This window comes from Hipposideros armiger, unplaced genomic scaffold, assembly GCF_001890085.2.
Source record: "Hipposideros armiger isolate ML-2016 unplaced genomic scaffold, ASM189008v1 scaffold_910, whole genome shotgun sequence".
In the NCBI taxonomy this organism is placed as follows: domain Eukaryota; kingdom Metazoa; phylum Chordata; class Mammalia; order Chiroptera; family Hipposideridae; genus Hipposideros; species Hipposideros armiger.
In genome coordinates this window covers 663664-674053 of record NW_017732260.1, presented here as the reverse complement: position 1 = coordinate 674053, position 10390 = coordinate 663664, and the positions used below count along the sequence as shown (strand labels likewise).

General features: G+C 51.3%; 1 protein-coding gene and 1 long non-coding RNA gene across 2 annotated transcripts in view; one reads left to right on the top strand and one right to left on the bottom strand.

Moving 5' to 3' along the window:
* The window catches only part of RASL12 (RAS like family 12), a 14658-nt gene extending 5812 nt beyond the window's left edge, over positions 1-8846 (top strand). Inside the window, exons 3-5 of the mRNA XM_019630429.1 lie at positions 2459-2532; positions 3245-3435; positions 7496-8846. Of these exons, the coding sequence (XP_019485974.1) occupies positions 2459-2532; positions 3245-3435; positions 7496-7871 (641 nt within the window). The 3' untranslated portion in view covers positions 7872-8846. The remainder of the gene's footprint in view (positions 1-2458; positions 2533-3244; positions 3436-7495) is intronic.
* The window catches only part of LOC109375195 (uncharacterized), a 24827-nt gene continuing 20118 nt past the window's right edge, over positions 5682-10390 (bottom strand). Inside the window, exon 3 of the long non-coding RNA XR_002122534.1 lies at positions 5682-7214. This is a non-coding gene — a long non-coding RNA (uncharacterized LOC109375195). The remainder of the gene's footprint in view (positions 7215-10390) is intronic.

Here is a 10390-nt window from a genome sequence, read left to right as displayed (position 1 = left end):
CCTGTGGATGGGCTTTGCCTGTGCTGAGCACAACAGGAGGAGGCGGGGGTCTCCAGGAGAACATTCTCTTGAGAGGGGCTCCCCTGGCTTGCCCAGGGCAGAATAATGGCTTCTCTCTCGCCCTTATCCTGCTCCAGCAAGGATACAAGCACCATTTCTGAGGCATCATCCTATATACACACTGACCTGAGATCCTTTGTTGCCTTTAAAAAACATCATTACTGTCTATTTACTGTCTATGAGAGAAAAATGCTTTGGAAAAAGAATTTTCTCTCAGCATTAAAATCCACAGAATATCATTTAGAATTAGGAGTTATGAGGCCCATATATTTAAAGACACCAGAATGCCCTGAGGGCAGGGACTTGGTGATGGGAAGACAGGACATTACTGTGACTTGGAAAGGAGCCCCCACCCCCGAGAGTCACCTCACTTGCAAAGGGGGTGGGAACTGGATAAGATGACTTCGGAGCTTCTTCCATTTCACCAATGCATGTTCCACATCCTCAGCTGGACTGAGAGCTTCTGCTCTTACCCTGTACTCTGCCCAGACAGAGCTGGAGAATCGACTGGTCCACTGAGCAGAGGCAGTGAGGGGGTCCCAATGGGGAGGCAGCCCAGCTGGGTTTATCCTCTCTGTTCTCTCTACAGCAGAGCCAACAGCAACCTTGAAAGGCTGTTGTACTGTAAGGGATTGCAGGACACCAGGGTTGGGCTAATGTTTTTCCTTGACTGGCCAGGACACTGCCTATTTGGGGATAGGAGCTGTGAAGTACCTAAAAGGAGTGTATTAGACAACTCGGGCAGGAAAATAAAGAAAAATCTGAATAAGATGTAGACATCTAGGGGCAGCTCCTCTTGCACCAAATATAGTTAAACATTTGGGGCATGTTTTCCATTAGATTTTTAAAATTTATTTATTTATTTTGGTTGAATAAGAGAGGCATTTATCCAAGTCCCCAAAGCAGGCTGGGGACAGGAGCTGTCTGTGATTCCTGCTGGCTGCTAGTGGACCTGGAGTGTGTCCAGGCCTGGCTTGGCTGCCAGTGGCCCTCAGAAGTATTTGACTCAGCCAGGGTTGGGGGGGTTCTCTTCTCATAGTGGCTGCTGCCAGGAAGGCAAGAGGGCCCCCCTTCTGCCCAGAGGGGTCTTCTTTGGGGTCACTTGGGGCACAGGGTCACACAGGGAAAGGTGAGGACCAAGTGCACTCTACACACATGGGCCAGTGGCATGGGGGAAGGATGGGGGTCGGGAGAGTGATTGCCAGTAAGGTAGCAAGTTCCTCTTTGCATACCTGGCCATATGCTGCTTTCTCAGGTTTCAGATCACGAGAACTAAAAACAGTAAAAACTCATGGAACCCAAATAAGGTCAGTATTTTAGTTTGTAGTATGCTACCAATGTCTATTTCCTGGTTTTGATCATTGTATTATGGTTACGTAAGGTATTAACATGGGGAGGAGCTGAGGGGATGGTACACAGGGACTCTCTGTACTATTTGATCACTTTGACATGCATCTAGGATTATTGCAAAATTAAAAATTAAAAAAAGAAAATCACCTGGGAATGTGAACCTGCGCTGTAAACTTTGGATTACCATGGTCTCCATTGTCCTTTACCAGATATTTGTGGCAGCCAGACCCTCGCCCAGGGGCCCATCCAGTCCTCACACAGCCCTGTGAGATAGGTGTCGTGTGGCCCTGGGCATGTTCCCTCCTCCTCTGGGCCTCGCCTCCCTGTCATCTCTCTATAGTGGAGCTAACAACAAATGTTATCATATTACCCTTGTTTTGAAATGAGGAAACAGAACCTCGCAGAGCTGAAATGACTTGGCCAAGTCACCCAGCTAAAAAGTAGCTGACGTTGGGTTTGAGTCCACATCTCCAACCTAGAACTTTTGACTACACTAGATTCCTCTGCTTGTTTTGACAAGGATTATTTGTAAAACCTTCTTGAGACTTCAAAACAGGGTCTGATCCCCACCCCATCATGTCAGGCACTTCTCCCACTGGGGGCAGGAGGATTGTCCTTAGGGTCTTCCTGTGGGCTGGGTACTGTGGTCAGAGGGGAGAAGGGTAGAGAAGCTTGTTCGGGAGGAAGGGCTGGCAGTGCAGTTCCTGAGGCCTCTGTTGCTACCCAGGCCCGTGGGCTACACACTCCATCCTGCTGGCTTGGTGGGTGGACCCGGAACACAATGCATCTCCCGTGGCATGTTCTGTGAGTGGCCTCTGTTGCTCTGAGCCCTGATAGGTAGAACAGCATCTCCTTAGTAGAAGGTTCTGCCCACATCCTCCATGTGGGTGAGAACCAAGCCTTTACAGTGGTCCGAACTCAGCCAGCCCTAAGGCAGGTCCCCTAGACCTGCTCAGGGGTCCAGCACAGAGGAAAGCTGGGACCCAGACCAAATCCATCATCGATTGAGCGGTCTGTCCTATCTTTCACCTGGATGTCTATGTTTCAGAGGACACCTACAGCTCTGAAGAGATTGTGGACCACCAGCCTGTCCACCTGAGGGTCATGGACACTGCGGATCTGGTAACATTAACCCCCATTAGCGCTGAGAGTCAGTGCAGCCTTCTGAGAAGTCCTGGCCCCAGAGTGGGGGCCTCAGATGGGAATATGTATCCCATTTAAGCTACAATTTGCTGTGTGACCCTAAATGAGGCTCTGACCTCTCTGGGCCTGAATCTCTTCATTTTTAAATGAGAAGAGATGGGATGGGGCCTGGGGAGACCTGATGATTGTGGGCACCAGCTGTGAGGTACTGTGCCCTGGGGCTTGATGCTTGTACACATGTGGAGACAGGTGCATACACATGTTCACAACGAGGCTACTCTTGGCCCAAGGTCCCCCAATACACATATGTCCTCCTGTATTCTCACTATCTCCTGCCAAGGCTGGATGCCAGTTATTCTCAGAAGCCAAAGGGGCACCATGAACCTGACCCAAAACCAGTGGTGCCCAGAGACAGCCAGGTCTCTGTAGGGGCCATGCTAGAATCTTGGCTCTGTGCCCCAGAGGCCAAGGTCTCCAAGTCTTTGGCTGGGTGGTAGGAGGGAGACTCATGAGACAATGTCTCCTTTCATACCAAGCCAAACCCACACTCAAGTGCCCCTTTGACAAAGGCTCTGCTGGGGAACAATATACAAAGACCCGGGGAGTGGGGAGGTGGGATGGGGTAGCTCAGGTGAAGGCCTTTATCTTGACCTCCTCTGACCCTGACCAGGGCTTCCCTCCTTTGCCCCAGGACACCCCCAGGAACTGTGAGCGCTACCTGAACTGGGCCCATGCCTTCCTGGTGGTGTATAGCATCGACAGCCGCCAGAGCTTTGAGGGTGGGGGCAGCTACCTGGAGCTGCTCGCTTTGCATGCGAAGGAGACACAGCGCAGCTACCCCACTCTGCTGCTGGGCAACAAGCTGGATATGACCCAGTACAGGTGAGCATGGCACTTTGTCCCCCATCTCCAGCGCTCCCTTCCCTCATTTGTGAAGGCCCGGTGTCATCTTCAGGGATTATTTGGCTGCCAAGAACAGTAATGCCCTTGAATTTAGGTAAAAGGGAGTGTGTTGCAAGGGTAGGTGGGTGTGGTCTTCCAGGCAGCCAAGGACAGGAAGGGCAGGGCATATGGACAACACAGGGGGCTGGACCCTGAATGTCAGCAGAGGCCACTCCTTCCATCCCCATGGGGCTCTGTGGACTTGCTCGGCCTCACCTTTTTTGCCTGAGTCTATATGACCTTCTGTTCCTGCTCACTACAGCTGGCTGGTCATTTAGTGCCCAATTCCAATTCTAGGAAGAGAAGGTTGGATTGGTTTCTTGGGTCAGATGTCAGCTCTGGTCCAACCAGCTCTCGCCTCACCCAAGCATGGCCCCCCAGGCTGACTCCCCCAGCTGGCCATTGCTGAGGGCAGGTTCTCTTACAAAGGGTTGGACTTGAATCAAAGGTCAGACTGGGCCAGAGGGCAAATTACCACCAAATACCACAGCCATATTTTGCTTGGCTAGCACGGTATTTTAGAAGACCTGAAACTGGAATGCTCTGAGGCAGGGCACGCTCTCTCGAGCTGACCACAGGCGTCACCACTCCCCATGGCTAACTCCACCCTTTGCACACATTCAAGTAGCCTGCCTGGCCCCTGAAGCGTTTGCGACTGTGGAGCCTCCACTTGATAAGTAATCCCACTGGCCTTCTCAAGCACTGACATTTGTCCTATGTGGCTAGTCCACCTGCCAGGTATGGCACCTTCCACCACCTTTCCACCTGTCCCTCCCTGCTCATGACCGGTCACGCTTGCGTCCCCAGGCCCTAAAGGCACATTGACTGATGGTAGCAAGGAGGGGACCCTTTGGTTAGAACAGGTTAGATGGACAGTGGGAAAAGGGAATACAATCTCATGAAGGGGGACTACTGTAGAAGCCTTCAAAGGCGGGCAAGCCCTCAGACCAGACAAAGTCCATCTCAGGAAGTGAGGAAAGTTGTGTGATCTTCAAGCCAAAAGGAATAACAGCCACCAGAGCCTAAAAAAGGGGTCAGAGCACTGGATTGTGATAAACCAGTTTTCAATANCTGTAGAGGGCAATGTCACTGGCCCTCATATGTGGGATCTGAACCGGGGACCTGTGGCGTCCCAAGCCAGCTCTTAACCAATGCGCCACTCGGCCTGCCCAGTCCAATGGTTTTTAGAATGTTTTCCTTGAGTAGCAGAATCCCTTCTTCCAAGGAGATCTTAAAGAGAACCATAGAGTGTTGAACAGAGAAAATGGAGGGGCCCCCCTGGTTAAGTCTATTGTGCAGGACAACTGACTCCAGCGCCCCCTAAGGGGTTTGTTCCTGAAAGCTTGGTTCACCACCCCTCGGTGCTACAGTGGAGGAAATAAGCCTAAGGAGCTGAGGCTTCTGAGCCAAGGTCACGCAGCAGGTCTGAGGGAAGCCCATTTGTTTAGCAGAGGTCAATGCCCATGGGAGTGGGACACAGGATGTGATTGTGTGCTGGTGAGGGGTGGAGTGGGGGAGGTGTTGGGAGACGTCAGAACATGAGTCAGATGGAGTGGGGAACTAAAGACAGTGGGGAGATGGGGGAGCCAGAAAGGAAAGGCACACAAGCAAGGGTGCCTGGGAAGGGAAAACAGGGATTCCCAAGGATGGTACCTCAAAAGACAGGTTCTGCCTAGCTCAAATACTGCATGGGGCATACATATACTAGCAATTATTTTCTGTCTATCTGAAATTGAAATTTAACTGGCCACCCTGTATTTTATCTGGCAACCTGCCTCCTGTCTTCCTTCCTCCCTGCCCCCCAATTCATACTCTTCATGCAGGGTCCCACCAGAGGAGCCTATTACAGTGGTGGTTTGAGCTCCCCGGTTGAGTAATTTTGGAGCTCTGACATGGTGGTGGAATGTGTGGTCAGACCGTCTGGGGGATAGCAGCACCACAATGGTTAGTCACCCCACTCGGAAAGCCTGTGTGCTGGAGAGATGACCGGATACTCTCCCCTCAGCCATTCTGGGAGGCCAGTGCCACTCCTTGAGGGTTCTGTCCCACTGACTAAACATTCCGACCACTATCCCATGGCTGGTTCCAGCAACAGCAGGGACTCTGGAACCAGAGCCTTTCCTTCTGTGGAGAAAGGTCTGATCATCCAAGGGCAGAGTTAGCCCTCAGGAGATGGAAAACCACNCAGGCCCTCCTCCTCCCACCTCGAGCTTGGTGCATGTTGTCCCTTGGTCTGGAAAGCTCCCACAACCTGAAGGCCCTGAAGGCCCCGGATCCCAGCTCTGTGCTTCTACAATACGCATATATATATATATCCTACAATCACCATCTCTCACCCTGAACTATAATCATCTCCCCACCAAACTGTAAAGTGCACAAGGCTGGGGCCGAATCTATCCTAGGCCACTACTGTGGCTCCTCATCTCAGCACAGAGCCTGGCACAGAGCAGGTGCTCAGCCTCCTATCTGTGGAATGAATGATGACGGGTCCATAGCAGTTCATAATGACCAGTTCTCAATGTGAACTATGTGGGGTATTTCTTTTTGCCTTTATAGCAGAATTGTGAGAAAGATTCATAGATGATACAAAATATGGCACAGAAGAAAGAGCCCAGAGGTTAGGCCAACCCTCCCATGGATCCTCAATGACCTTATTCTATGCAACGGGAATAAGTAACTGGTGTTTGCCCCACCTTATGGAGCTGTCTTGAGAATCAAACTGAGAGAATGTGAGGTGCTTTTAAAATTATAAAATATCATACAGATTTGAGGAGAGGATTTCATTGTTTCAAAGTTACTGATAGTGATGACTGATGTGTATATAGTAATTGTTGAATGAATGAATGGGGATTAGTGAACCAAGCATTTATTGAGTGATTGCTGAGATCAGACACTGCCAGTTACTTGGGGAAACAGAGTTAAGTCAAATGTGATCCCTGCCCTCAAGGAGCTCCCAAACATTAGTCCTGGCATCATCTAGACAGTTTCACCAAATGCCACTGCCCAGGTCCCACCCCAGACCATTTGTGTCAGAATGTCCAAGGCAAGGCACAGCATTCCGTATTTTTAATATTCCTTCTCAAATGATTCTGTTACACATCCAGGGTTAAGGAGTATTGTCATTATAAAAATGTTAAAATTACCCCAGGAGCCGCTACGGATCTCAGGTCTCTACCTGAGCCCTGCATTTGACCTTAGAGCAGGGCAAGGCTCTCCCCTTTATCAGCATCCCTAACTCGGCAATAGTCCCCACTGAGCACTCCCCACAATCCTAGGAGGAAGGAATTGGTTATTATCACCATTCATAGGAGGAGAAACTGGTTCGGAGGTGTTGAATATATTGCCCTGCCAGTGAGGGGCAGAGCTGGGATTTGAACCCAGGCCTGTGCAACTCCAGAGCCAGAGACCCTGACCTCAGACATACCAGCATCTGTCCTGCTCACTGGCCAGGGGCAGGGGGTGGTAACTGGGGACAGTTGCTAGTTTTTCAACAGCTTTGGGTTCTCAAAGGACCCTGAAGGCTGCATTTTGCTGTCTTAAAGGGTGGACAGCCAAGGCCCTTAGGTGATTTCTCTTGGGAGGGCAGGGCCCCCACCCTCCAGAGGCCACCCCCAGATCAGCTCCTCACCTGTTTCCTCTGATGCTCCTTTCCAGGAGGACGATGCTTATCACGACCACCACGCCCACCAAGACAAAAATGGAAATATTCCAAGGAGATGCTGGGGAGGGACACACAGGACAGAGCCTGAGAAGAAGCTGGGTGCCCCNAGCTCTTAACCAACTGAGCCACTTGGCCAGCCCACAAATTGTCTTTCTTAATTCTCTTAACAACCCTGAGAGTCAATGTCATTATCCTATTGTACTGATGAGAAAACTGAGCCTTGAAGAGATGATGATGACCTAGGTCACTGACCTAGTAAGTGGGGGGCTGGGTGTAGGCCCAGGCCTGCCTGACTTGGATGCATGTTCCTGACCCCACCTCACCCTGCTTCTCCACCAGGCAGGTCACGGAGGCAGAAGGCGCAGCCTTGGCAGGCAGGTTTGGGTGCCTGTTTTTCGAGGTCTCTGCCTGCCTGGACTTTGAGAACGTGCAGCATGTCTTCCATGAGGCAGTACGGGAGGCACGGCGGGAGCTGGAGAAGAACTCCCCGGCCCGGCCGCTTTTCATCTCCGAAGAGCGGGCTCTGCCCCACCAGGCCCCACTCACCGCCCGTCATGGGCTGGCCAGCTGCACCTTCAATACACTTTCTACCGTCAGCCTGAAGGAGATGCCTACTGTAGCCCAAGCCAAGCTGGTCACTGTGAAGTCATCCCGGGCCCAGAGCAAGCGCAAGGCTCCTACCCTGACCCTGTTGAAAGGCTTCAAGATCTTCTGAGAGTCCGCACGGAGGATCCCAGGGCTGGAGGCTGGGCAGGGCTGCAGGTTGGTGGCTGACGTCTCGCCACCGGCTTTCCCTCTGATAGAACCATAGCCCGTGCCCTCTAGTGGACACCTGACCCCTGCTCCTGCACCAAGCAGTGTCAGACACCCAGTTCACTGTGTGAGCTGGAGGGACAGGCAGGAATGCTGCTCCTATTCCCTCCAGGGCCTTGGTTTCCATGGTAGCCACGGCATTCCCTGACCTTGAAGGGAATTAGCCACGGGGAGAACCCAGACACCTGGGTCAGCCTTAACCTGGAGGAAATTGCAGTGTCCATTGTGGTGCCACCCCTTTCTGCTCCAGCTGCAGCCAAGCCAGATGTGGCCCCTAGTGGACAGCTCTGGGTGGACAGTTCCAGGAGGCCCTGCATAAGTGTAGGCCTGAGAACATCCTGCAGGAGAGACAGCCCTGAGATCCTTGTACCACCTGGTAGATGGGAAGGGAGGGCAGCTGCAGGTTTTGGAGGGCTAGAGCCTGGCCCTCCCATTGTCTTCTGGCCTCAGAGAAGCTCCGGGCCACAAACCCCACAGTTTATCCAAGTAATATCCAATTTAAATAATCCTATGGGACAGCCTGTAAGAAGCGAAGTCACAGGAAGGGCTATTTCTAGTCCTTTGCCTCTCAAGGAGAGTAGAAGGGAGGGGCTGTGAGTCGTCCAGTGTAGGGGGCCTCTAGTGTTTTTCATCAGAAGCCAGGGTCCCTTTATTATCTCACCTTAAATTACAGACTCTGTCCACAGATCTTTAGGACCAGCCTCCTCAAGTGTAATGATTCAAAGCCATAGAACAAAGTCGTTCTCTCCAGTGACAATGACCCAGGATTCCAGGGAGCCCACAACGGGCAGTATCAGACATCCAGTGGGCACTAGCAGCCTGTTCCAGACTCATAGGGAGAAACACAGTATACCAGTTTGGAGGCAGGACCCAGTACCCTTGGNCAGCTGGCTGGTCATTTAGTGCCCAATTCCAATTCTAGGAAGAGAAGGTTGGATTGGTTTCTTGGGTCAGATGTCAGCTCTGGTCCAACCAGCTCTCGCCTCACCCAAGCATGGTCCCCCAGGCTGACTCCCCCAGCTGGCCATTGCTGAGGGCAGGTTCTCTTACAAAGGGTTGGACTTGAATCAAAGGTCAGACTGGGCCAGAGGGCAAATTACCACCAAATACCACAGCCATATTTTGCTTGGCTAGCACGGTATTTTAGAAGACCTGAAACTGGAATGCTCTGAGGCAGGGCACGCTCTCTCGAGCTGACCACAGGCGTCACCACTCCCCATGGCTAACTCCACCCTTTGCACACATTCAAGTAGCCTGCCTGGCCCCTGACGCGTTTGCGACTGTGGAGCCTCCACTTGATAAGTAATCCCACTGGCCTTCTCAAGCACTGACATTTGTCCTATGTGGCTAGTCCACCTGCCAGGTATGGCACCTTCCACCACCTTTCCACCTGTCCCTCCCTGCTCATGACCGGTCACGCTTGCGTCCCCAGGCCCTAAAGGCACATTGACTGATGGTAGCAAGGAGGGGACCCTTTGGTTAGAACAGGTTAGATGGACAGTGGGAAAAGGGAATACAATCTCATGAAGGGGGACCACTGTAGAAGCCTTCAAAGGCGGGCAAGCCCTCAGACCAGACAAAGTCCATCTCAGGAAGTGAGGAAAGTTGTGTGATCTTCAAGCCAAAAGGAATAACAGCCACCAGAGCCTAAAAAAGGGGTCAGAGCACTGGATTGTGATAAACCAGTTTTCAATACGAGGGAAAAAACTAGACCATTCTTTTGATCCCAATCTTTGCCAAAGGGATTATCTAAAAATGGTTTGGGAGCAAATAACAAAGAGTATGGGCTCAAATGAAGCAGCATCAGTTCCCTAAGAACAAGTCGCGATGATTTATCCCCATATCCTTCTTTGGTCAGGTTCCAAGGTTAGTGGATCAGGATTCAACTGGCACAGAAAATCTAACTTTTAGCTGAGCATTCGTCAGTGTCCCCCATGATTGTCTTGTAGCTAAAGGTTAAAATGTGGTTTAGAGCAGTGGTTCCCAAACCACTGATAAAATTTTCACCAGACTGCCACAAAAGAAGAAAAAAAGATAATGTCACATGCTTCTGTCACCCATTCACCCACGTGCATGCATGCATGGGGTCCTTGTTTCTGAAAGTTTATTATTCAAGCTCCACAATGACCAAGTTCGGATTCAAGTTTATCATAAAAGTAAATAATACTAAATATTGTTTCAAAAGGCACTCCTCAAGCAGTGGTGAGCTTACAGAGACAGTACACCAGCCCTGGGTGGGAAGGGGTTAGGTGCTCTGACCCTGACCCTTTTTGTCCCAGTCATGCTCTCTGTCTGGTTCTCCCCTGGGCATCCAGCCCCCTGCTCCTACCAAATGAACCTTGGCTCAGAAACCTTTTCCAACCAGTACCTATCCTAGTGTCCCATCTCATGGGCTGTGCCATTGTCCTCAGTTTGGTGGGG